The 27976-nt window shown below is 41.8% G+C and overlaps 1 protein-coding gene across 1 annotated transcript in view; it reads left to right on the top strand.

The window, feature by feature from the left end:
* The first annotated feature begins 11 nt into the window (after positions 1-11).
* Positions 12-27976, top strand: part of LOC145405824 (uncharacterized) — a 629196-nt gene continuing 601231 nt past the window's right edge. The window contains exon 1 of the mRNA XM_080277062.1: positions 12-62. Coding sequence (XP_080133188.1) covers positions 42-62 — 21 coding nt within the window. The 5' untranslated portion in view covers positions 12-41. The remainder of the gene's footprint in view (positions 63-27976) is intronic.

Genomic DNA, 27976 nt, shown 5'->3' with positions numbered 1-27976 from the left:
TATTGTGAAATTCGGTAAAATGGATATCCGGACTTCTACTTATGTCTCGTTTGAGGAGTAAGGTAAGTTTTTCTGTTTTTTAGTTTTTGCCTACTAGTGAGATGTGATTTGTCCCACAGTTATTTTCGAATTACATTATTACATGACAGCGTGTATTTCATAAAGTGCAGATGCCATGGCTAGTAATTCATGATGGAAAATGCAATCGAACAAAGTGTAACGTTATTTTGAAGTTTTCGTATTTTTTCATGTCAAAACGTGAAAAATTCAGTTCAGGATTCGGTCATTCCATTGCTTTGGCGTAATCCTGTGAAGCCAGGGAATTTGCAACTGTTTCCCATTTCGCTTGACAAAATTTTGCAAACTGTACGTGCTGTCCAAAGGGTGGATCACTCATGCTTGTAGTTTTGTATATCATGTACTTATTTTCACATACCGTGCTTGTATTGTAATCGAGGCATGGAACTAAGCGGCAGCTGTATTAAACTTTTTTTTTTTTTTTTTTTTCGGCAAGTTCGGAGAAAGTCTGGGGGTAGTGGAGTCGACCCGAACACTGCTGGACTGAACGCTAGCCTAAAAATACCTCACCAGTCAGGTTTGATACGCGCGTATTTTCTCCGTTTTGACGGCATATTTTCTCCGTTTTGAGGCTTTCCTTTATTTACAGAGCCATGCGTCGTGCCCCAACCAGTTTTCCTATTCTCTGCTATTCTGAAATTGTTGCTTTTCAGTCATGTGTTCGTCATTGGCCTGGAAAATAGTAATTCTGAAGGTTGTCGTATAAAGCTTGTATTAAATTAGATTACTAGTCGCGCGGCAATATCTGTCTGTGCAGTTTAATGTCAGGAGTTTGTTTATAATGTGTTTGTGTGTCGTATTACATGTTATTTCTGTTGTGCATTAATGTTGTGAATGGAGTAACAAATGACCGTATTATTTGGAAAGCTGAGTTCCCAAGAGCACATTTTACGAAGAGTTTATGTAACTCATGTTTAAGCTGTTTGTTGTTTTGCTGAATTTTCGTTTATGATTCGGTAATTGTGTGCACAGCTTTTCATAGTAGAACACTAATTGGCTGCTTTTTTCGTGGAGTTCATCAGACACCATACCATGTACCGTAGCATATTAAATGACCAAAACATTACAAAATTATTAAAGGAATAATTGCAGAACAATAATGCAGTAAAATCGATGTAGGTAATAGTTCACCCAGTCTTTAAATGATAAAGCATGTATGAACGCAAGTTTTGCAAAAATACCACAAAACATAATTGAAAGCCTTTATACTTTTTTTTTTTTTGTGGAACGTAATGTTCTCGAAATGCCGTAAAATTTCTATGGGGTATATTTGACGACTGTACCCACCTTCCACCTGTTAGTGTATGAATGTAGACCACAAAATAGCACAAAACGCATAAAAAAATCTTGTTTGCAGAACTGCATATTGTTGTAATGCAGTAAAATTGATATATGTGACGATGCTGACCACACGTTTCAGACTGTTCACCCATTAATCAAATCGTATAGCATATGGATGTAGACTGGATAAAATACCATGAAATATATCGAAATCCCTGTTTGCAGAATACAAAGTGTTCGTAATGCAGTAAAATTGGTGTAAGTGACGACACCAACTGTCCACCTTCCACCTTATTTCACTGTCAGCGGACGTGTCACAGCAGCTCTGGGAGGGATGAAGGCAAGAGTTATATTAAATTTCTCACCCTGCCCTGCCTCTGCAGACAGTACAGTGACGCGTCGGCCAAGGAGAGAAAAATCACTACATGACACAAGTTGTAAAAGTGCTTATTCCGTCTCTCTTGGCGCTTTTTAAAAATGGCCACCAGACTCGAAAAGTAAATTGCCTCCCCTTGTGAAATCTTTGAGAATGGCACAGATTTTACACTCAAAACTTTCTGGAACTAGATTAACTCGAGTTGGGAATTTGTGGGGAGGTAAAGTGAGAGGATTTGTTCATGCTTGTGATGTCTCAAAACCAGACAAACATCATGCTAAAATCTTGGTGAAATCTTTTAATGAGTTTGGTAAATTAGTCCAAGCCTGACAAGTGAAGTGCGAAAGTGAATATTAAGTGTTGACTGCGTAGGCTGCATCATTGGTTACTAAAGTCGTCATAATTAATCTGAAATGGCCCATCAGTTCTGACGTCCCAATAAGAGAAGCTCTTTATCCCTCTTAACTGTGCTAGACTGCGTGAGATATTTTGTGTATGCTAAAGAAACTCGTCTGGGAAGAAAAAAAAATCAAAGTTCGATCATCCAAGGGAAAGGATAAACAGTGGTAGGTAAACTCCTATTATCTATCTAAGACTGTGGGGCTTCTCTGCTGAACAAAATCGTCTGGAAGGAAATAAATACCGTAAATAAATAATAAATAATGGTTCGGTCACTGCTCTGAAAGGATAACAAATTAGGCTTTAAATGCTTCGCTGTTGGAAGCACACCGTTGACTTTGCTCTAAACCCAAAAAGTTTTTATAGAGACGTTAATATCATACAACAGCTAAGCGCAAATATTTATTGAATCGTCGACCACGCCATCGGTATTAGCAGTGATTCTCAAAGTTAGAGGGAGGGATAATTCACATGTGTAATTCATGGGGCGAGGAATGCCAGGGAAAACTTTTAGCTTGGGTAAAGAGCGCTTATTGATTGCAAGGCGGGTAGGAGGGGAGGCAAGATTTCTGACTCTACTCCCATGAGATCTGGAAGGTTTGCTGTGGGAGTGGGTAGTGTTTGAGGGCGTGGGTTTCTGTCGTTTATACTGGAGATTATGTGTGTGTGTTGTTTGCGCCCGTGATTTGGGGCTGGAATTTTGTGCGTTGTGTGGCGTATCTGTGGTTGATAAATTGTGAAGCGTGTTTTCCCGTCGTTTATTGCGGCTGAGATTGTAGGTGTTGGGTTTCTCGTTGATGAACATTTGTCATTTATAATATTTGTTTATATGTCGTTTATGGTGCTGAATGCGTTGTGTGTGCTTAAATGTAGATAGTGTGCGTTTACACAGCGTAGCAAGGTGTTGTGTGTCTTATGTAGTTTATGGTGTAGATTAAGTGTTTGTGCTCATGGGCCTCGTGTGTTATTGTCATTTATAAAAGCAATATTGTCTGAAGCTGTATCAGGAGAAAATGTTTGGTGATATGTTGTGATAGGGCAATACACTGGAAAATGTGTACGGTATTTGCAGGCACGGGATTATATGCCAGTGTTTGTAGCCAATGTATAAGCGTTGTGACGTAAGCAGTCCCACGATATTGTGAAGTGGTGAACGTGCATTGAACAGAGAGAGAGAGAGAGAGAGAGAGAGAGAGAGAGAGGATAATGAATCTCTAGTAATTTTAGAATTCGGCCGCTTTTCAGTGCCAGGTTATCAGAAAATTGCCAGAAAAGGAGGTTGAATTCTGATAATTAAAAGCTTCGCGTGCAAATACAGAGAAAAAGGACGGAAAAAAGACCAACGCTGTATTTAATAGCAGGAGTAAATACGGCATCAAAGCGACGTGGTGTGTGTGTTCATTGCGCTCTCTTTATTTTAAACATTCAGGGGACCCCGTACCACTGCAGATTTTATCCACTCCGTACAGATTCGTGTCACAGAGTGGATATGAATGCAGTGCCGGGAATTATGAAGAGTGGATTATAGTTGATCAGAATACCCTGATTTTTTATTTACGTTGATTTGCGATAGTCTTGCGTGTTTTATTACGGTGTAGCTTAATATTGCCGTATGTTTAAATTGCATCGGCAGAAATTATGAAAGAGGTTTGTTATATACGAACAGAGTGCCCTGATTATTATTAAAGACGATTTTGGGTAGTCTGTTGTGTATACGTTTTCTTAGTCGTGGCGTATGTTTATGCTGCGGTGGCGGGAATTATGAAAAGATGGCTTTAATACAAGGCCCACATTTTTATTAGTCGATTTGTGGTAATGTGTGTGTGTGTGTGTTATTTTAGATTTTATTGGCATTTGTTTACAGTTCAGTGATGAGAATGATCAAGAGAGTTCATCGAAATAATATACGGTATCGTGATATTATTAAAGCTGATATGAGGTAGTCCGTCATGTTTTAAAGATTTAGCTTTTCTTACTCGTTCTTAGCTTTTTATCATCCCGGGTGAAATTGTTAGTGTATGTGGCCCATTTTCTCACTGGCTGTGGTGTTTTCGTAAAGCAGACTACATCTTAATGCCCTCATGTTTGTTACTGGTGCAAACTAGATGTCTTAAAAATAGTTTCCATGCAAGACAATGTTAGAATGTTAAGGTGTGATAAGCAGAATAAATCGCTAAGGAGGTGGCAGTGAGAATACGGTGGGGCTTTACGTTTACTCAGTCTCATTAATCTTGGGAGTAGCAGTCTGTCAGTACAACATACCCTGCCAGTACAATATTTGCCGTTATGTCATTGCATCAAATTTCTTGGCTGTTGACCGGATTGTACTTTCTTTGGGCTTAGGAGGCTCTCTAGGACTCGCATTTACTGGTATTCTCATGTGTTAATCAGCCAGACTATTGGAATAGGGAATGTAAATAACCTGCAAGAGAGCATGAAGAAGCTGTTAATGTGCAAAAGATACCTAACGTGGAAAAGATGTCAGAGGGCCTCCGAAGTCCACAGTAATACGGATCGTTTTTACCAGGTATTAAAAGCTCATGGCGAACCAGGGCCGGTACCCAAAGTGTCGTTTATTTTTACCAGGAGTCACTTCAGGTTAGTGTTCGGAGTGTCAGGCATGTGGTGTGTGGCTTCCAGTGCTGTATTCACGTAGACTTGGAAGGCTTAAGCCCCTTCGTCAGAGCCACTACACACTAATATTGTGGTGGGGGACGTGGTGGCTAAGTGGTTAGAAAAGTTACCGCACTGGTATACGGTATCTGAAAGAGTACGAATTCGATCACAGCGATGGTAAGGAAGCAGTTTGTTTGTTTGAATTTCGTTTTGACATTAGTGTTCCTCCACAAGACCCACCAGTGTGTCACGGAAACACCTCAGTTACTATCATCACAACATTCCTAAATAACAGAGCCGTAACGTGTTCAATATGGACGATGGATATTAGCGTCGAAGTGGTGACTTGTGAAAGTGTGGTGCACGTAGGAACACGGCTTGGCCTCTGGGAAAGGACTATGGTAGCTATCAAGTCTGTTTCGAGTCGGTCGTATGGAGATAAATATTAGTGTTTTTACGTTATCTTTTCATTACTACGGTACATAGACCTGCGTAGTTTTTATAAGCAACACCTGGACACGATGGATGTGAAAATGATCAGAACGTAATTTGTTAAGGTGTCTAGGAATGGATGGTATGCCTGATCGTGGAGTGACTCGCTTTGAAACTATGACACTGGCTTAAGGTGCACCCGTGTAGTGATATAATCATTATCGATAGAGATATATACGAGAGAGAGGTTTTTAGGTTCTTTGACCATTATTAATTTCAAGCTCGCCAAGTCCTCAAGAATACGGTCCCTGGTGTGTAGTGTACAGTGCATCAGGGATGAATTTATCACCCCATTTACTCTCATACACTGTCCTGCCTATTACCGTAATATTATTATTATTAGCCCTATCGTGAACTCGGGGTCCATCACCGGTAACAACCGGTATTTGTTCAAATGTTCCGGAGGTAGGCTAGGTTCTTAGAGGCTACCGGATATTTATCGAAATATGTATAATTATATAATATAATATACATATAGGGTAATTATCGTTTATACTATTTCGATCTGGCAGTATTGGTTAGTACCGTATGTTATAGTCATGTTCAAATTAGCTAACAACTAATAAAAACCGTCTCAGTAACACCAATAGTAGTAGCAGTTTAATAATAATAATAATAATAGTAATAATAATAATAATAATAATTAATTATTGTTATTATTATTATTATTATTATTTTACCGGTATATATTATTATTATCGTCAGTGGGCGACATATTTTCCGGCACACTACCTTACCGGTATGTTTCTAAAGTAGTTAGACCATGCTCTTCCGATCTGGTACAGAATATATAGTAGGGGTAGAATACAGTCAAATACGGTTGATCGTGCTCATGTTACTACTGATACTGCCAGGATATGTTTACCAGTGTGGAGCGTGAGGGAGCGTGAGTGTGAATTAGGGGAGGTCCGGACGGTGCTGGGGGCCGGCCGCTCCACCATTCAGGCCTACTAATCAATATTTCAACGGGGGCCTGCCTAGCGAGGAGGAGGGGGGGGGGGCATGTCGCACCTAGTACTGCCTCAGACACCCTACATTTACCGTAGTCAAATATCGTACACATTTCTTTCTAAGTTTATTCCCCAGCCTAAAAGCTCGTCTTTAGCGCTGTAGGCTACACTGTATTTACTTCTTTAATATTTCCCAGTTATTCTATTTATTTCTCCAGTAGCTTGATTTGTGTTTATTCCGTGATTAGGCTACTTCCCTTGACTTTTTTTTATTTCCACACTCATGTCCATCATCTCCATTACCTCCTCTCATTTCCCTATTAGTCTGTCTGCACTCACCCCTCGTCTACCCTTCCCTCCATCATTCTGCTCATCCCTTTAGTACATTCACTCACCTTTCCAGTAATTATATTCCTCTTTCCAATGCTTCCACTCACCTCTTTAAAGTTCCAGAACCTGTAGTCACCCCTCTATTGTTTCTACTCGCCCTCTCCATTTCCACTCACCCCCTCCAACATTTCCACTCAACCTCTCCAATACTTGTACCTCTAATCATCCCCTACAGTACGTTACCAGTATCGGTTATTCACCCTTTCATTGTCCTTAGTTTGAGTCCCTTCATGCTGGACTCGAGTAGCCTATCACTTTTAATTTTCTCCGTCAGTCTTACGGTCCTTTAGCAACACCTGGCCAGTAGTTGCCAGTCACTTCTCCAACTCCCCTACTCACCTCTCCAATAATCAGTAGGATATATTAACTTAATCTTCTTTATTTAGGCCTACCCCAGCATCATCTTCAGTCTTATAACAACACCCAGTACACCTTCCTAGTAGCCATCACCGCAGTCACTTCAGGTCTCGTATTTATCTCATTTATCTCTTCATTCACCCATCTTTCATAGGCCTATCTCTTCTTCCTGCAAAAATTCCTTTCCAGGTCCACCTTCGCCCCAATAATACGTGTCCTCATTCCTTCACACCTCCAGTATCTCTTATTCGTTCAGTATCGGTACCTCTCATTCCACCCCCCCCCACCAAAAAAAAACCAAAAAAAAACTCATTCCTCCAGTGCCTTTCATTCCTCCAACACCTCACCAGTACCTCTCATTCCTCCAATACCTCACCAGTATCTCATTTCATTCCTCCAACACCTCACCAGTAACTCCCTTCATTTCTTCAACATGTCACCAGTACCGGTACCTCCCTTCATTCCTCCAACATCTGACCAGTACCTCCCTTCATTCCTCCAACATCCTACCAATACCTCTCTATTCCTTCAACACCCGTACAAAATGTTTTCTCATTCCTCTAACACCTTTCCATTTCCGTACCTCTCTTCATTCGTCTAGCAACTCCATGGCCTTCCCTCATTCTATCAACATTCAGGCCCAGGACGTCCCATTCTTCCAATACCTCTCCCCATTCCCCCAGTAACTACCCATCCTCCATTACCTCTGCGTCCTCCAGCACCCCTCCAATACCGGTAGGCTACCTCTTCTCACCTCACCAACACTCCTCCAGTAATCTTGATTCTCCAGTTCTAGTATTTCACCCCGTTCCTAAAACACCCTTCCACAATTTCTCTTCATTCCACCTGTACGTATTCATTTTTGCAACACCAGTTATTCAAGAGTTTCAGGAGATAGGATAACGTAATTGACCACTAACAGCGCCAGTCCCTCGCACCGTTCTCTATATATTACCGTAGCCTATCCCATTCTCAAATTCCCAGTATCTCTTTTACTCGTTAGCCTGCCCCTTTTCTGTCTGGCTCCTGTCATGCATTTTTTTTTTTTTTTTTCATTGGTACGACAGCCAACTTCAACGCGCCTAGCCTAGCCTATCGCCTTTAATGGCTCTTGTTGCATCTCTTGAAGGTGCGTCAGAATATATTTAAGAGAACACGGCTGCCTGTTCCTAGGCTGTTCACTGTCTCGGCTGTTCCCTTGATGTTAGCCCATATCGGTGCCAGTTACAATCATCGGTTCTGTACCAGCCGCAGAAATCGCATAATCAACACAACCAAAAGCAGATGAGCTGTTGATAGCTTTGTCTGGAGTTCCCAACCCATGTCAAGCCATTGCCCACTTTAGCCAGGAAATACAGTAGGCTGTGTGAATTCTTCCCTCCCTTAAGCACCGTGACATAGGGTACCGGTACCAGTATCCAGTAGATGCAAAACGCAAATACTGTTGCGTTAGTGCGATCTTACTGTTGTACGGTACCATGGCTCCCTCACAATGTACTTAAAAGAAAGTAAAGGTACAGGGACCGGTCCCATACTTAAGTTGCGTATTATAGTTTGTAACCTAAAAAAAAAAAAAAATTAAAAAGAAAAAAGCATGCACTTCAGGACTTTCATTTAGGCTGCCCTTTTGAACCTGAAAATCTGTCAGATAGTGTTGTCCTCTTTGGCTGACTTGTTCAGTCCGAGAATGTCTTTTTTTCTCGTAAGCTGAATAAACTCGGCCGTCATTAGCGAGAGGATCCGATGCCGTACAGTATAAAAGACGTTTGCAAGCAGAAGTTAAATGAGATTGTCCATAGCTTAGTTCCTTCATCCGAAGAATATTTTAAACTTAATAAAATCGTCTGGTGATGGACCGAACATCCTGTAATGTTAAAGCCGTCACACTGCTGAAAAGCTTACAGGCTACCCATATATTGACTATTAGGGTACAAGTAGGTACCGTAAGTCGTATTTCGACTGCTTTCCGTACAGTAATATCTGTGAATCTTGCAAGAATATTTGTGAATCTTGCAAGATAAGTGCGCATGTTTCGCGGCTGGTTTCATGGGAGCGAAATGCACTTAGTTACTTTGTGTGGCGCGAACTGCAACTATGCTCAACCGTCAGCGTAGGTACGGCTGCTGGCTCATGGCGTCACCGACCAATTTTTTTTATTATTGTTATCATTATAAATCTGTTAGAGCTTTGTGCGTGTGTGTGTGTGTGTGTGTGTGTGTGTGTGTGTGTGTGTGTGTGTGTGTGTTATTAACTAAAAACAGTTCCATAGAATGCAATACAGTACATTGTGCAGCATGAGTTGTTACGGCACGGTGCACCTTTTCGGCCAGCTTCATCGGCTAGGTTGGCAGATAGCATACAGCAAGTGTTGTTCGTCAGAGTAGGCGTGTGGGTCGTGGATGACATTTGTAGTGGAAGCAATTAGAGATTCTTGTTCTGCGTCGTCTGAACAGTTCTGTCGAACCTGTTTATGCGTTTTAGAAGCAAGTGTGCCAGAAATATTTGCTAATAAATGTCGATCGCTCGTGTACCGTGTGGCCTATTTTTAAAGTATGGTAGAATTTACTGGTAATTAAATATGGTACCAGGCTTTAAAGCTGTAGGTTAGCCCTTTCAGATTCAAGTCTGCTTAGCTTAGCCATTTGGGTAAGGAGGGGTTGGATAAGCGTGTATTTACCCCTCGTTAGCTGCATGTAGTCTCCCTAAACTGCATAGAACCATCTGATGGTTGCGGGAAAAAATGCAAGAAGGGGAGGGGGTGGGCACCGTGCTAAAGGGACAAGTCCAGTGACTGTCACCATGGGGGTCATGGGCACCTGATGGGCCAAGGTTAAGATTTTAGGGGGCATGGGGTCTCATCCGGATGGGAAATGTAATATTTAGATTATTCCGTACTTACAGGGAACCTGAAAACATTGTTACCGGTACTTTGGGTTTGGTTAAAAACTGCGGCATTGTGAATTTACGGATTGCCGCATTTTTATTTCACGGATTCAAATATATATATATATATATATATATATATATATATATATATATATATATATATATATATATATATATATATATATATATTTACCTTATAATTATACCGTATATAGGCTTATACATGCATATTATATATATACCGGTATATATATAATATGCATGTATAAGCCTATATACGGTATAATTATAAGGTAAAGGTACAGAACGGTACGGTAATTGGCATGATAATACTATTAACTACATAGTATAGATAGCTATAGATGGAACTTTTACAGCTAAGAAAGACAAACTACAGACATATTGTGTGTACTCACCTTTCTTAGAAACAAAAGAAACTAAAATAGCTACACCTTATCACACTCATCTCCATTGAGTTGCCTTTAGGTGACTCTATGCTGAACTCGGAAATCAGTGAGCATACTGGATTAAACCGGAAGTACGCTTGCTTGTGAATCCTAATGTCAAAATGTAACACTACCGCTCAGAAAAAATTATTCCGTGAAATGTAAATCTAACAATAAGTAAATTCACAATGTCGTAAAAACTCTTCCATCCCCCCCCATTGTCTTTTTAATAATTTTTAATGTTTACGTACTGTTGTCATGTTTTCTCTTTTATGAGATACTAAATATAGAGTTTACAAGTTCCCTGAGTATCTGGGAATAAGCTGCATAGGCTAACTAACGTGTCCAGTACACTTTTGGCTCTCGAACACATCGGTTGGGGACTGACTGATTTCGTCTTACCTGGGATATCGCCTTGAAAATATTAATAGCTATAAGTAAGACAGTTGTTTTCCTTTTTAGATATCTGAAGAATGTTTATGGATCTTGAGATGCCGTACGTAACTTACGGTACGTACCTGACAGCTAAAAGAAGGGGGAGGGGCAAGAAAGTGAACCTGGAAATCTGGATTTTGTTATCTGTCAGATTAGACTATATGCCGATAGTTACATATCCGATATATATATATATATATATATATATATATATATATATATATATATATATATATATATATTTTTCATGCTAGTGCTGGTTGCCACGACCGCACGGCTTTATTTCCGGGCCGATTAGCAATTGTGCCTGTAACCTCAATTTAAAAAAAAAAAAAAAAATGGCACCTTGGGGTCGGATAAGACGTGAAATGCTTCGCCGTGGTTCAGTCGGTAGTGTTGGTATGCCTGTTTAAGCCACAAAAATTCACAATTCCCATTATAATGCTATACCGTAGGAAAGTAAGAGGTTAGATATTGCTAATTGGCATTGTATGTCACAACCGCAATACCAACATATCCGTGTCATTTCCCGTAAATCATAGTCCGTGTATCATAATGTCTTACACTGAAAGGGTGCCGATACTTATTTTTATCGAGGGTATCCGAGCCTGTAAGATGATACTAAAGTTCCAGAAGTGAAAAAAAAAAATAATAATAATAACTCGGCCATCCCAGTGAAGGCCCATGTTATGTTCGGGTTTGAATGTGCCCTCTAGACAGTTTTTTCTTTATAACGACCTTTCTTACAGCAGAGGTTGAAAATAAAGATAGCTTCAGGTAATCGTTCCACTTCTATGACGGTTTCAGTTGTGTTATAATTACTTGTACCACCAGATTGTTTTACTGAACTCAGGAAAGACTTGTCACCGCACTGAAGAGGCTAATGGTGGCAGGTAAGTATGGCAGTCCCTACTCTTTTTGAAGTGAGAATTACGGTATAGTAAATGTACGGTATATGAAATGCAGCTGTATACAGGATTAGAGACCTTTCAGACACAAGGCCTAATCAGAAGTGATGTATGGATTATATTGTGCATCTACCGGTAGGCCTAAGTTGGTGTGAGGTGAATGATGTGACGTGAAGCATGTTTCATTAAAACAGTTACCTTCTCCCTGGATGGTGCGAGAAAGTAGAACACTGGACTATATTATCAGGAAATACAGTATAGGCCTAAAGCTTAGTCCACCAGTGTAAGGTAGCCTTGGTTGTAAACAGGTATGGAAAAACACGTGCTTAGGCTCTCTCTCTTGCCATTACTTGTAAATACCGGTACCTCTTCACTCCTATGCCAAACTCTAAGTCATAGACGTAAAAGAAAGGCTGCTTGTCTAAGTTACTCATGATACCACCACTGCAATTTTAAAATAGCTTAGGATAGCGTACGATGCTTGTTTTAAAGACGAGACACCATACGGAACATGCCCCCGAAACTGGCAGAAATGTTAAACATTGATTAGACTATATAGCCTAGTACGCTTAGATCACAAAATGTCGATCATGACTCCATAGCCAGTTTACAAGGTTCAACATTCTTCTCACTTGTAGGTAGATGGCTCCACTTCCACACAACCACGTAGGCCTTAATCCACAATATATTTGTAAATAGTCCTGCTGCTTCTAGTGTCTTCCTGAAGATCGGTGTATCTGCTGATTAATTATGGAGGATTTTTGTTGACATGTCGAGGAGTCAAATGTGATTAAGGTAGTACTGTGAAGCACGGTAGCCTGTCACCATCAAGCACGTAGCCTGTCCGGTACCATAACGTATTTGTCACGAAACACGATTGTCAGGTATGTACAATAGGCCTACCGGAAGTTTTTTTTCTTGTCGTGAAATGGTTACCGGTAAGAGTCTGATTGTTGGCCACGATCATAGCCAAATCACAGCGGCTGAGTAATTGGCTGAGATTGTACAGCACAGTTTGTGACACGGTGGCCTAGTCTACTTGCCATAGGCGTGTGCTACGGTAGTTTGGTTTTGCTGAATTATTGATAAGCCCTTCAGTCCGAGGACGCAATTCATATTTTAATCTTGCTATTTTCCGACGGTTTTGTTAGACGTAAGACAGGATTCTCAAACTTGAGTTAAAGATGGGCCTGCTTAATCTGTCAGTGTTTCGGTTGACTAAAACCTTTCGACGGTAACATTAGAAAAGTGGAAAATACGTATCTGGGTGAATGAGTAAGGAAGAGGATGCTACGCAGAACGATCACGTTAGATAGCAACCTGTGTCGTTTTTAAATGTATGCTGTAACCCACCGCTATTTTTAGGGTTGGTAAATAACTATGGAGTGTATTATTGTACCGGTACTAGCTAGCTACTGCAAGGTGGACACTGTACGGAAGAACTGGACTTTGCAGGGAAGAACAGGACTTGCTAGGCAAGAATTGGACTTTGTAGCGAAGAATTTGCCTTTGTTGGGAAGAATTGGTCGTTGTTGGAAGGAATTAGAGTTTGTAGGGCAGAATTTCATTATCCTACCAGACAATAAAATTACTAAATTTTCCAGGACAGATTCTCTACCCCCTTTATAACTTTTTTTTTTTTTTTTTTTTCGGGTTTGTACGGGTAATTTAGCAAACTGTATCTGATTGGGTGACTAATGCATAGCTGCCTTTACGCCTCCTGTACCATATTCACCATCATATCACGAATTAGAGCACGCCTATAATCTGCAGGAGGATTTCTCTCCATACGCTAATGTGACTCTCCCGTTGCAGAGTGAAATTCCGGTCGTGCATTGTATCGTATAGGCGGAGGTTATTAGTGCACGGGGGCAGTGGGCTAGGGAAGCAAAACTCCAGTGACGAAGAGATGGGGAAATCAGAACGAGTGAGGAAGATTAAAGATAGAGTAGAGGGAGAAAATAATAATGCATGAAATATACAGTCCCGTTTTCGAAGTCATCCGGCTGTTGAAAAAATAAATTCCCAAAGACTTCTAGATTCCTCACTGAAGGAATAAGAATGAGCGGCATGGAGAAACTGAGATAAGGAAGCTTTGCTGTATTTACTCTGACATGACCTAAAATTTCTCTCATCATAAATTCTGAGTACCATAGATAGCGTTAGAACATGATGCGAGCGTGAAGAGATGTTATGGCAAGGATGCAGAGCCGCATTAGGCCTATTGTGTTTTTCTGCTACTGTTCTATGTGAAATAAGCTACAAAAGGACAAAAACGTGGGCTAAGTTAAAGTAAAAGAATAGTAAGCTGTTGGGAAGAGGGAATGTTATGAACGATATGTTGTTTTTATTTAATATCGACAGTTTGTGTAAAAAAAAGAGGATACTGAGACTTAGTGTGCAAAATAAATCGGTTAGAGAGAGGCATTACGAAGTCTATGCCAGCTAGAATACGAACCGTGCAGTGTAAAGGAACTATTGAGCGAAACTGTATACCAGGACCGATGGGAAACTGAATATATAGATAATGAAGCAGTGGAAATGAGGGGAAATGAGAGGGAGGTGGTGTTAGGAATGAGAGGGTAAGGAAGAATTTGGAACTGGAATATTGGAAAGGATGAGAACAGGTGCGTGAAAGAAGACAGCGGAGGGAAATAAGGTGAGATGTGGCGTAGCGTAGCCCAGTCTTGAGAGAGAGAGAGAGAGAGGGGAGATGACGCGTGTGTGTGTTGTTCATATTTAGGTATTCGTTTCGTGAGGGAGAGAGAGAGAGAGAGAAAGAGAGAGGTACGGTTAGGATGGAATGTGTTGCGGGCGAAAGGTGTGAGAAATAAAGTAAATTATACACTACGACAATGCTCGTTTCTTCGCCACCGTCGTCAAGGAGGGAACGGTGTGTGGTAAGGTAAGTGGCGAGAACACACTAGCGTATTTATGGCCTTGTTAACCTCCTTGAGATACGAGTGTGTGCGTGTGAGTGCGTGCGTGCGTGTGGTGTGTCTGTGTACCAAGTCAGTGCTAAATCGTGCTTTCAGTCTTGCCTCTCTCTCTCTCTCTCTCTCTCTCTCTCTCTCTCTCTCACACACACACACACACACACACACACACACACACACACACACACACACACACACACACACACACACACACACACACACACACACACACACACACACACACACACACACACAACACATTTATTTGCGTCTAGCATACTGGGTGTGTTATTGACTGTCATGAAGCTCTCTCCCTGTTCTTTTTTTTTTTTTTTTTTTTTTGAATTCTTCCAAGAGATGGTATGGTTGAGCGTCGTCTTTATCGACGTAGGTTTTTTTTTTTTTTTTTTTTTTTTTTTTTCGTGGAATTTGTGATAATTTTTCCGTGTTCCGTGCGCCTCTCTTCCTAGCATCCGCATCAGTCGTTTAATATTAGTAGTAATGGTGGTGGTGGTGGTAGTAGTACGGTAGTAGTAGTAGTAATAGTAGTAGTAACTAATTATTATGATATGGTTATTATTATTTTTATTATTATTATTATTATTATTATTATTATTATTATTATCTGGCTCATTTCCTCTGGTAGACCCATTTTGGTCGCCCAGTAGTTTTTCCTTTTTTTTTTTTTTTTCTGGATCCCCTTTACATATAGCCTAATAAGAAATAGGGTTGTTGATTTGCCTTTGGTGATGCTGATTGTTATTGCTGTTATGGTGTTTTTGCTGTACGTTGAGCGTGAATAAAGGAAGATGAGTGTTTCGTGGGGAGTGAAACATGAAAGGAAAGGTAGTGGGGAGAGGAAGATGTGTGGGGTTGGGGGGAGGGGCAGGAGATCGGAATGAGATAAGAGAGCTGGGAGTGGGGGGAAGAGAAGGGGAGGGGGAGTTTGTGGTAAGGAAGGTCATGAAAGTGGGTGTCGGGGTTGCATGGGGGGAGGGGGTAAGAGGTGAAAAATACGAGTTAGAAGGGCCGGTGGTTTTAACCCTTTTGACTCCTAGGTAGGTAGGAGCGCCCACCATCCACTCATTTGATGTAGTGCTTCCTTCAGGTGACTATAATTTACACCAAATGACAAGCCAAATAGTTTTCTATACCTACGGGGTAACCGCACCAAACTAACTGCTAAGTGTGGCTGCTGACTGCAAGTAGTTATCCGTACCGTAATTGCACTGGCCACTAATGGTTCTTCAGACTCGCAAGGGCATTGTTTTCACCGGTCATGTGCATTACCCTACCTGTTACCTGGCGATGTGCTTAACCTGCTCGAATAGACTCGGTAACTACTGTTCAGTTAACGAAAGTACTAGAGTCGTACATATAGGCTGTAGGTTTTGTTAGGTACAGTACGGTACCACATCGCATTTTTGGAGGGGATAGCAGATGGACAGAAAATAAAATTCACATCACAGATTCCTGACGTACCCTACACTATAACTAACCTTATTTCATGAAATAAATACCCGGTACCTCGATTTCAGTTTTCCCATTAGGCTAGCTATATCTAGGTCTACAAGCCTTACCGGTATGGCACCGTGTTTCTTATGCGAAAAGGGCGAGAGGATTCAGAAATGCTAATGAAGTAGGCCTAGATAGCTGGATAGAGAGTTATAGCGAGATAGTTGTGAATAGGCCTAAGGATAGATGGATATTGGCTGTCATGCATGTATCATAACCTGTGGCATATAGTACCTTCACTGTGGGCACGGAAATAAAACTTGCAATCCTAGTCCCGGAGGCCTACATGTATTCGGCACCAGTGTGAACGGCGTAGCGGGGAAATATAGTAATGGCACAAGAACACGCCTCGAATTATGCATGAGGAAGAAACACCCCTCGAAATATTCATGAGCCAGAATTTCTACGGGAGGTGAGCTGGCGGTGGTGTGGAGAGGTGTGAATATGGCACTAGGGTCTACCGGTACACTCTTGGTACCCTCTAAGTATCTACCGGTACTTTTCCTTACCAGTGTGCTAGGATGGTCCACCTCATGCTAGTGTTTACCGCTACGCCTCTTAACCAGTCTGCTAGGATATCTTTAACCCCGGAACTAAGCGGTGTAGTTAGGGTCAGAAAGTTGTAGTACAGTGGTTCCATTACACATTCTTAAAATCGTGGTGAAGCTGAAGTAGATTTTACCACACTGAATGTCAAATAGCAGCCAGTTTTATAGGCCTAATCCCTTTGCGAGGTGTACGCCAGGGGTCCGATGCCATGGTGCCGTTGTCCAAAACATTTAAGGGTGGGTGACTGGCCTACGCCCGTGATGGCATTAGGGTTAGCCTACGTAATCGAAATATCTGCTGCCGCCTGCTAGATATTCAGGTGGATGCGCATAACACCTTGCCTTCAGTTTATTGTGGTGGGCACGCAGCATCATCCATCCAGGATACATAGTCTCACCTGAGTCTTTAGTGCAAGTTAACCGGTATCTGTATTCTTATTTATTCATATGGGCTGCGAATTGAGCTGTATTTCCCTCTGCTTATAAACTCTTGAAGGCGTATTGTGGCCAGGGATCGCGAAATTAATTGATATTGATTTTGGCTTTATCTTACATGTGAAGACCTTAGAGGATGGAAAATGATCGTGGTAGATACTAGTGTTAGTCGTGGGGTAGACTTGTAGGATTTAGATACATAGAAATAGTGTAGAATGTGGTGCCGTGACTTGGTGCCGGTAATTAATAATGGGGGATGGCATGGTAAAGTGCGAGGCGACTTGATGAAGGCAGAGAGGGACATGAAAATTGGATGAGGGAGACCTGGGCTTGACGTGATGAAGACTGGATGAGAGAGAGAGAGAGAGAGAGAGACTTTTCACTACGTAACATCATTTTATTTTTGCTATCCCCAAGTACTTCTCTTCAGTGTAGGGGACACCTCACGTAACGAGACAATGAGAGCCATATTTAACTTTAGGTTCTTTGCGTCTTCATAGCTAAGTAATTGCCTTCGGAGATGACAGGAATTATATATAAAACAGCTACAATACCATAGTGAAAGGGTTAAGGTCAATTTTTCGGTGAGAGGACCAGCATGTAGGATATATATTTTTTTATCGTTTCAGAGGACTTGTAATATGGCTGTAGTGGAGTTAATAATGTTAGTCTAATCAGGTGGACCCGCCGTTTGCACAGCCTTTTCTTTTTCTCTCTTTTTAGCATGAGGATTTATTTGGTTTAGCCTACATACCGTGAACCGGGGTGAATTCGGACACGGGGTGGATTCGGACGAAATTTGCATAAAAAGATTAAATGCTACGCCGCTGCTAAACGAAGAAAGATATCGTATATCTTTAAACGGGATAATGTTGCATAGGTTTTGTAAAATGTTATGTATAATTATCTTTTTAAAATATTATGTTCCACTGGTGAATATATTGTAATAAAGACAATGCTATTTTTTGGTGAAAAAATGAATACGGGAAAACTTGGTCTGGTGTGAACGAATCATAACAAACCGCACGCTTATACACATTTAGAGGTTTACTTTAACGTCTAACTTGAAGATTGGAACAGAGAAAGGGTTAAAATCTGCATTTTAAATGTATGTAAACATGACATGAGTGAATGTGTACGCATTTTTGGGATTTAAAGAGGTGACTTCGGACAATGGATATTTAAAGGGTTGAGGTCAGACAGCATATCTAATTTGCTTTTTTTATATGTAATAAAACATATTTTGTACAATGTACATAGTCTGCATGCTTATCTTTGTTTTTGCATTTATATAACAGATGAAGTGTGAGATGAACTAGGCCACAATGCCTCGAAATTACAAGAGAGTGAGTGTATCTACCAGTGATGGTAGAAGACACTATACGGTGGAACGCCGTGGCAGCCTTTTAGAGTATGCTAGTGCAGACGTACGTGATGGAAAGTTAAGTGTCAGACAGGCTGCTAAGAAATATGATGTGAGAACACATATTATTTAAGTTACCATATGGTACGGTACCGGTATGATATCCTTATAGTTCGTCTCCACTCCCTCCTCTTGTTCCTCATCTACTCACCCCTTCCATTCCTAACTCCTGTTTCTCCTTCCCAAGCTCCTTCTCTCATTCCTTCCCAAGCTCCTTCACTCTTTAGCTCTTTCCTTCCCTATCTTCTGTTCCTCCATTCCAAGTTCCCTTTAATTAGGCATTTAAATAGCCGGCACGCATTAAACCGTCCGGTCAGTCAGTCACAATCGTGCCTTTAACCTGTGCATAGCGTGGGAATGTACTCCCTATAATGTATACCATACTTTCCTCGTAGTTTCTTTTTATTCTTCACCCGTATGGCTACCACACTCTACTACCAACCCAAAGCTAATATTAACCACTTCACTCCTGTGACGTGCTTTTTATTTTAACTACGCTACAACTGGACGATTATTATATATCGGGTATTTGCTTTGATGTCTTAGTATAGTGAGGGGGTTGTGTAAACGTAACCCTTCGGTTCGGAAAAAAAAAAAAATCCAGAATAAAGTAATTTGGATAAACTAAGAATTCAGTCAAAAATAAGTGAATAAAATAGACCGAACAATGTATATACGTTGAAACAAAAATCATTTGTGTGGAAGCTTGTTTATTGTACCATAGAAGTTGACAAAGATCCATTCAGGCAAATTCTAGAGAGGCAATATTTGGGATAACATGCTGGACATTTCCCAGAGTTTACCCTTTATATGTAAAGACGATGCTTTTTGGCTTTTTTTTTTTTTTAAACCCATTAAAAAAAATCACTAACAGGATAGAGGGCACGTTCGAATCACAGCCCCGTACCGTAAGGAGTTTGGAGTTGAATAGAGTAGGTGCCGATACTGAGGTGGTTGTTTTTGGTGTTTGGTGGTTCTGAGCCCGTCTTCTGTTGATTCTACGCCCAACGTTTTACACTTTTTTGAGATAAAATAATTGAATGGGCGCAAATCGAAACTCTTATGGTGTCCCGAGACGCCAGACCCCGTACGTTCATAGTAATTGTCAGGCCAACCCACCCAGAAATAAGGCGTGAGGCCGTGGCGACGAGCATTGGTAAGGAGAGAGAGAGAGAGAGAGAGAGAGAGAGAGAGAGAGAGAGAGAGAGAGAGAGAGAGAGAGAGAGAGAACGATTGGAAACGCAGATATACACACTACTTCCACTACAGGGTTAGGGTGGGGGCTGAGAGTACCACGTTACGGTATTTGCTGTAGTGGAATTAATAGCTCAGGCTGGTTTATTGAGTCAGTGTTTTTTAATTCACTGATGAACTAAGAGGACATGGGAGGGAGCAGGAGGGGTCGTGATCAGACTATCCTAACTGACTCGTGTCCACAGTTCATCCCGGGTTTGTGTGTCCCGCCCCAGTCTCGTTCACACGCGTAATTTTGGTGCAATATTTTTTTGACGCGTAACCGAATCTGCCGTAATCAAGTGAAGGTGGCGCATATCGTAAACGGATTTGATGTTAACTTGATTGCTTGTGCATGTGTACAGCAGGCGGTGTGTGTGTGTGTGTGTGTGTGTGTGTGTGTGTGTGTGTGTGTGTGTGTGTGTGTGTGTGTGTGACTGCGTGTTTATACTCTGGCTGAGGCCAGCTTATGATCACGAACTGTTTGTTTATGCATGCACAACTATTTGAGTTGTTAATATATCTGGCGATCGTACAGTTTGTATATTTCACTTGATGTATGTACTCTGGTAAGTTGTTGCCTGTGTGTGTCAGTTATATGCAGTTATAAAATGTGTAAAAATATAAGGCAGTTATATGTGTATAATTGTCGCAGAAACTTTCGTTGTGGCATCAAAGCTGCTAAGTTCTTGCTTGTGTGTTTAGCCTTTAGAAGTGTGGTGCATGAAAATTTTCGGTACCGTATTTTAGTTATATATGTAATACTTAGGGAGATGCCCAGTAATAATGACGTACCTGTATATACCTTATGTAGATACAACAATATCAGCATTAGCTACAGGTTATCAAAGGCGTTGCAAGTGTTCTTATATCTATGTACCTTCTAGTATACCGGTATATTATTATCGCGAGGATGGTGGGTGTGTGGGATGACAGTGGTGTTGAGTGTGTGGATCAGTTTAATGTGACTGGGACGTGATGGCCGATGGCTGCTGCGTCCATTATCTCTGATCCCCACACCCACTTCATCTCCACCTCACCACATTAGTTTTCACGTATCTGTAACCCCCCCCCCCGTCCTGGACATAGGGTAAGGACATTACTTGTACTACTGCCATTAGTCCCTTCACAACGAGGTCTCCCCTAAATATAATGATGATGGGAAGAACCAGATAAAAATGGGTCATTGTGTTGTAGGTGTTGATGGAGTTCGTTTATAATCCCTCGACTAGGCTACTTGAATATTTCCCAGGATAATTGAAATCGACCAGATACCAAATAAAAAAAAAAATCGTATTGAAGGGGATAACACGGTATAATGTTATCCCGAATGTTCAGTAAGTTAATGGGGCTGATATGACTTTTGTATCACCAGTTTATTGTTTTTCCATACGATCCTCACCCGTTTTGATGCTATTTCTCTCCGCATTAATTAAAGTGAGATGGCATTTGTAAAGTCTTTGTCGATACTGTAATTCCTATTTACTCATGTAGGTACCGGTAGTTCGGAATATAAGGAAGCGAGATTCCAGCCAAGTTCCTTTTGATTAGCCTATTGTTCATTAGTTTGCCAGGATCTCATTAGGTGTGATGATTACGGTTGACGTTACGTAAAGGTAGACTGTACTTTATTGTGGTTTACGGTTATATACTTCTTATACTGTAAGTGGGGTTCAAGCTAATATTAAACATTTATATATTAATTTAGTGTACTTAGACCCTACAGCCTTTTGACATTATATACTGCTACATGGGGTTTCATCAGAAGTGCTTCAGCTGTTTATTTTATAGCCTAATTGTAAGTTTTTCAGCAGCTGTATATTTGGGTCATTTGTAGTTTAGCTGTGTGTTATTGGACTATATGCGGTTCTTCTATTATGATTGAATTATAGGCCTACAGGTTGCGGCTGTATTAAAATTCCGGTGTATTGTCATCCATATTGGCTAGCATCATAGGTAATTTTGCCGTCGGTACTAGATTGGCCTTATATTGGGTTGAATAATACCGTGTGTGTGTGTGTGTGTGTGTGTGTGTGTGTGTGTGTTCGAGTTACAGTATATAGCACCGAATTATTTGCAGGCTGCCGAGTGGTTAAGCTCAGCAGATTTGAGTTATGGTATATTTGATGTAACTGTATAGGATTAAGGCTGTATGTAATTCAGGCCTCGTATCCCTGGCCGTAATCCTGGTTCAAACTGTTTACTTAGTGTGGTGTGTGGCGGGTCGAGTGTGAGCGCGTATGTTACGAACTCGTGGATCTCGGGGCTTAAACAGATCACACTAATTCACTATTGATCCCCGTGGCCGCGGATTTTGTCGCCTGGTTTTAGTATTTACCGATGATGCTGTTGGCTTTTATTAGAGAGAGAGAGAGAGAGAGAGAGAGAGAGAGAGAGAGGGCGATCGAGGGGGATGCATGATACGGTGGGATGTGAAAAATATAGAACCACTTTGAGGTGGTTCGGCCATATGGAACGAATGCAGAGAGAGAGAGAGAGAGAGAGAGAGAGAGAAATATTTTGAGGGGGTGCGGCCAAATGGAGCAAATGGAGAGTGAGAGAGTGTATGAGGGTAGGGTGGTTGGCAAGATAAGGGGAGGAAGGCCAAAAACATGATGGAAAGATTAGTTTTGGTGGTACTATAAGCATGGGAATCGGGATCTTTACTGAGTAGGGAGAGAAGAAACGACTGAAGATTTCGTTGGTGCCACCCTACGGAAAATGCGGGACCACTTATGTAATCGACACCGTTTGGTTCATAATTTTTTCCCGCTGCAGATGTGATGATTCCTGAAAATACTGAAGAGTTGTTTTGTAGAGAGTGGGATCTTTATTGAGTAGGAACAGAAAAGCAATTTAGTCTTGTAATGACGACCACGGAAATTATTAAAGTGGTACTGGTGAGTTGTGGAATGAAGGGGTGTTAAAAATTATTGACGTGGTGTGAGGATTGGGGACGTAACAGTGCGAGAGAAGGACAAAAATACGCTTAATTCCTCTTCTAGTGTGACGAACATGAGAATAATTAAATTGGCCAGGAGGAATAGAAGTATACTTTTACTTCTCTTTTCTGAGGTAACAAATATGGAAATAATTCAAGTGGCGAGTTGAGACAGAAGTGCACTTTTGTTTCTCTCTAACATGACGACCACGGAAATACTGAAGTAGCGAGTATGAACAGAAATACACTTTTATTTCTTTTCTAATGTGACGAACTTTAATATATTTGGGAGTTATAATTTGTAGCTCGAGTAACACAGCGGCCCACCCCCTCCATTATCTCATTCCGGGAGAGGGAATTACTGAGTGTTCATCCCTGGACTGTACACACTGCCTAGGGGCCGCCGAGGTCTTGAATAGCAGCTGATCAGTCCAAGAAGCAATAGCCTGCGTACCACCTGACGGACTCCTCCCACCCTCCCGTGCACTCCCTTCCCTCTCCCCCTACCCCTTGCATCCCTATCCCCCTTTCACTTGCACCCTTCCCCCTCCCCCTGCACCCCATTCCCTCTCCACCCCTTTCCCCCTTTCACACCCTTCCGTTTCTCTAAACCTTCTTGTTTCTCTCCCCGTTCTTCATCTCACTTCTCATTTCATTCTGGCCCTATCTGACCTTCGTCTTGTTCACCATCCTTTTGTTGTCCGTCTTTCATTCCCATCCTGTCATTCTCCTTTCGTCCTTTATTTCTGTGTGTGTGTGTGTGTGTGTGTGTGTGTGTGTGTGTGTGTGTGTGTGTGTGTGTGTGTGTTTCTCCGTCCTTCCTGTCCCATTGCATCCCATCGTCTCCCACTTCCCCCAGTCCTCTTCTTCCTCTTCTCCAGTCCTCCCCCAACATTATAATTTGATTGCGTGTGTAGACAACTGCCAGGACGTTACCTCGGCGTAAGAGCCATGATTAGGGGTAATAAGTCGTCCTGACTACAACCACGAATCGCCCCTGCTTTGTTCCTCTACCTAACCACACTGTTTTGTTGATATCCCCAGGTTAACCAGAATCTGTCGTTAATGTTCCCCACCTTAACCAGAATCTGTTGTTAATGTTCCTCACTTTAACCAGACTAATGTTAATGTTCCCCACCTTAACCTGATTTGTTTACGTTTCTCTGCTTAATCAGACTGTTGTTTAGGCTAACTGTGTTCTCCAGCTTACCTAGAATCTACTTCTGTTCCTCAGCATAACCGGACGTAACTGTTTATGTTCCCAACATAACCATGTTATTGTTCCTGTTCCCTTAGCTTAACTAGACCCTGCTGTTTATGTTTTTACCAGACTATTGTTTATTAGCATGTTGTTGGAGAGAGGAAGGTGTTGGTGATATTGCGACAGGATGGTGAGGGCAAGTGTTGTGGGTCTGGCAGAAGAGGCGCTTAAGTTCGGGTAAGTGTACTTGCGTTTGGCCCCACAGTTTGTTTTATGCTTGTGTGTGTGTGTGTGTGTGTGTGTGTGTGTGTGTGTGTGTGTGTGTGTGTGTGTGTGTGTGTGTGTGTGTGTGTGTGTGTGTGTGTGTGTGTGTGTGTGTGTGTGTGTGTGTGTGTGTGTGCGCGCGCGCGCGCGCGCTGGCGTGGGTTGCTTCCTCAGGCTTGCCTTTCGGGATGCTAACTGCTGAATGTGATTTCTCTGGAGGGTGTGGGTTTTGCGAGAGATAAGTGTTGTGTGTGTAGGTGATGAAGTGTGTGTGTGTGTGTGTGTGTGTGTGTGTGTGTGTGTGTGTGTGTGTGTAATGGAGTGTAGTGTGTGTAATTTCGCTTGCTGTGAAGATGGATGGGCGCTAAGGTAATGACAGGAAGGGCTAAATGGACAGATGGATTGGCAGATAAGGACAGGAAGGCTTTAGCTGGAGATGTAGATGGACAGAGATATAAGGTGGGTGGGCTTGTTGGCAGCCTTTTGGACAAACAGACACACATATAGGAGTTCATAAATGGCTTGATACGACAGTGAATTGGCTTTGATAAGCGAATAGACAGGCAGCTGTTTTATGTAAGAGGTTTGACCCTCATATTGACAGTAACACAGGATTGTACTGGTATACGTTAGGGAGATTGGCTGTTGAGAGAAATGGGTGACCATTGTTGACGATAGATGAATTTAATTATCTGTGCTGTATCTTTGGTATTTAATTTGGTAAAAATGCCAGGCTATGCAAGGGGTGTAAAAATTGATTAAAACCGTGACCATAAAATCGATAAAATTTTGGCGAAAGAAATTGACGTAGAATTAGAGGAGATAGCTCGAGGAACCTAAATATTTAAAGTTATATTTAAATGGGAGAAACTGACAGGGCATTGGAGGAAACCGACAGATAACCCAACATAAGCCAACCAGTACGGTGATACCTAAAAATGAGACTGACGAAATGGATGGAGGTACCGGTACTGTATATTGACATGGAGAGAGACAGGCCCCCGCGGTGGAAGTGAGAGGGACAGCTGCTGTACTTGCTTTCCCTTTTTGTCCGTATTGAACTTTGTCACTCGTATAACTTGAATACTTAGTCTTGGCTGCATGAAATTCAGTGAGCCTTAGTTATGAGACAGGAGTTAATCTCGTTGGTTAGTCGTTAAATCGACCCTCCTGTTTGACTACACATGACCATCATCTCAGTTTTCTGAAAGGGACAGAGATTTTCGTCAAGTTAAAACAAAAGCGCCTTAGTCACTTTTTTATTTCTTCTTCAGGCCATATTATTTTACTGACAGAGTCATTTTGAACTTGGGAGCTAGAGAAAGCCTTCATTAGTCCCTTTACTGCTAGGGGACTCTACTAACGAACTGAGTCACGTAGTAAAATCACCTGGTATCAGCAAGAATACACCATAAAAATGCTTCATCGGGGAGCTAAGAGTCGGTGGAATGGGGTGGCTGTGAGAACTTAGGAGGCAGCGTCTAGTGCGCGGGTCATGGCCAAACTTTACACATTCGGGGACAGTGTGATCTGAGTGCAGTTGAGGAGGGAGAGTGACTGGAGAGAGTGATGAAGAGGTGGAGGGCAGTGGAGAGAGACTGGAGAGGCGAGGGTGATGGAGAGAGTGGGTGGGTGATGGAGAGAGGTTGTTGAAGGGTCTAGAGTGGAGGTGAGGATGGTGAAGGTGGGTAGAGTGATGATGGTGAGGGTAGTGGAGAGGGTGAGTGGGTGGTGGTAAGAGGGGAAGGACAAATGCAGTGATGAGGGTGGGTGGGGAAAGGAAAGAGGGTTCGTAGGGTGATGGTGGAAGGATAAATTTGAAGGTGTGGAAGAGGGTGAGGATGCGAGTGTCGGATAGGGAGAGTGGATGTGGGTACATGGCTTCTGTTTGAGAAGAGGCAGACTTAAAAAAAAAATGGAGGAGAGTGTTGGACAATGAATGGATGGACGAGTGATGGGGAAGTGAGGGTGATCGAGTAATGGGCAGCAGAAGGAAGTGTACGATGGAGAACGAATCAAAGGACAGATGGAAGAGTGAACGAGTAGCAAAGAGAGCGCGAGAAGAGCATTGAAACTGGAAGGAGAGTGGAGAGAATATCAAAGATGTGAAGTGCATGAAGGATAGACGGGTGTGGCTGGTAGACGAGTGGGGTGTGACTTGAAGGATAGAGCAGGCTAGGGAGGGACAGGTGCACGATGGAATGGAGCTGGCGGTGTGGGTGTGTAGTGATGGGTAAGGATATTTTTTTTATCATTGCTAGACGCCTAATCCCTAAGTTCATTTAAAGTTACCGCCAAAGACGGAATTAAAGGTACACAGTCGTATGTAAAGTTTGGCTGGAATTTCTGAAAGTTGTACGGTAATTAATACTCTGGCTTGAGAGTTATGGCATGCAAGCTTTCATTTTACGAATAGGCCTAGGCCTACCAAACTGCTGATGGTGGCACTTAAATGTTTATCGGGATGAAGTATTAAAGTTTCTAGGTCAGTACGGCATCTATAATTCTGTGTTTTTTCCACATAATGGCTTTTACTTTGTATTTTTCATCTTTCTTTTCTGCATCGTTCCCATCCCACTGAATTAGCGAGAAATTGGTTTGCAATGGCGATATCTTGCAGAAATTACTTATCTATTATTGTGTGAAGTTTCCGACTCTCACCGGCCTTCACGGAAAGTAAACCAGTGGACCCATGAAACTTTTTAAGGTAGACTCGTCATTTTTCGACACCAATTGCCAGTAGCTGCCTCACTAAGGACCGTATTCTCGTGGGCTGAGGAGACTTCCCAGCATGTTCCTTACCTATATCAGTAGCAACATTTTTCTGCAACATTTACTTTTGTTTTCCTGAACGTAATCCTGTAAACTTTCGTGACATGCCAGATGCAGAAATAAACTTTAAGACATGCTGTGGAGTGTCAGGTGAATACTGTCCTCCTGGGCTACCGAGTTTGGTTGAGGGAATTGAGACGCGACAAGTCCACGCATCCGGAAAGTCCAGATCTCGACAGCGGACTCACAGCAACACACCTCAAACCCCCGCACCTCCTCCTCGACCTTGATGGCGTCTCAGCACACCTATCGCCACCCCGCTAATTAGCTTGTTTTACCCTTGGTCTAGATTCATGACTCGCGCTTACCGGTAATTATCGAGATGAGTAAGAGGATCCAGATCTGCCTCCTCCCTTTCTGCCCACATTCTCGGGGGGGGGGGGGGGAGTCAATTCGCTCCCTGGCAACTCCCCCTCCCCCAACTCCCAAACCCCTGAAAACCGCAGTGGGTTCTGAAGGACGCCCATGGAAAGCATTCATAAAGGATCTCAGCCCATTGACCGCGGTGAGTTTCTGTGAATTGATATAATCGCCCATCGTAAGTTGGAATAAAATACAAAGGTAGTTGACTTCCGCTAAAACGTTAATCATGATAATTTAGTACGTTTTGGTGCCTTAGGTTTCTGATGAGGATACTAAAATTCTCTGCAGTTTACCAAAATAAAGTACAAATTAGCCTCTAATTCTTTGTCAGTTGGTTAGCCTCTTCAGCAGGATAGGTAGCATCTTTTGAGCCTACTTCAGGTGTGACATTGAGGCTATATGGAATACCTGTAGTGTAAAGAGTTTGTCCTGCTTAGTTATTATTATTATTATTATTATTATTATTACTATTATTATTATTATTATTATTACTATTATTATTATTATTATTAGAGAAACGTTAACTCAGTCACACTTTTTCACTCTGATATGCACTGTAGCTTGGTTGTGAAGTGTGTGGTTGGTGATTGAGTGAAAATTTAAGTCTGGTTGTGGTACTCGGCTTTAAGCTCAAAAAAAGTTTATGAATGTGGAATGAGAGCTGAAGAAAC

The sequence above is a fragment of the Coenobita brevimanus genome, chromosome 68 (genome assembly GCF_032717465.1).
Source record: "Coenobita brevimanus isolate Jiangsu-jjx chromosome 68, ASM3271746v2, whole genome shotgun sequence".
NCBI lineage: Eukaryota > Metazoa > Arthropoda > Malacostraca > Decapoda > Coenobitidae > Coenobita > Coenobita brevimanus.
This window is presented reverse-complemented; position numbering and strand designations above follow the sequence as displayed.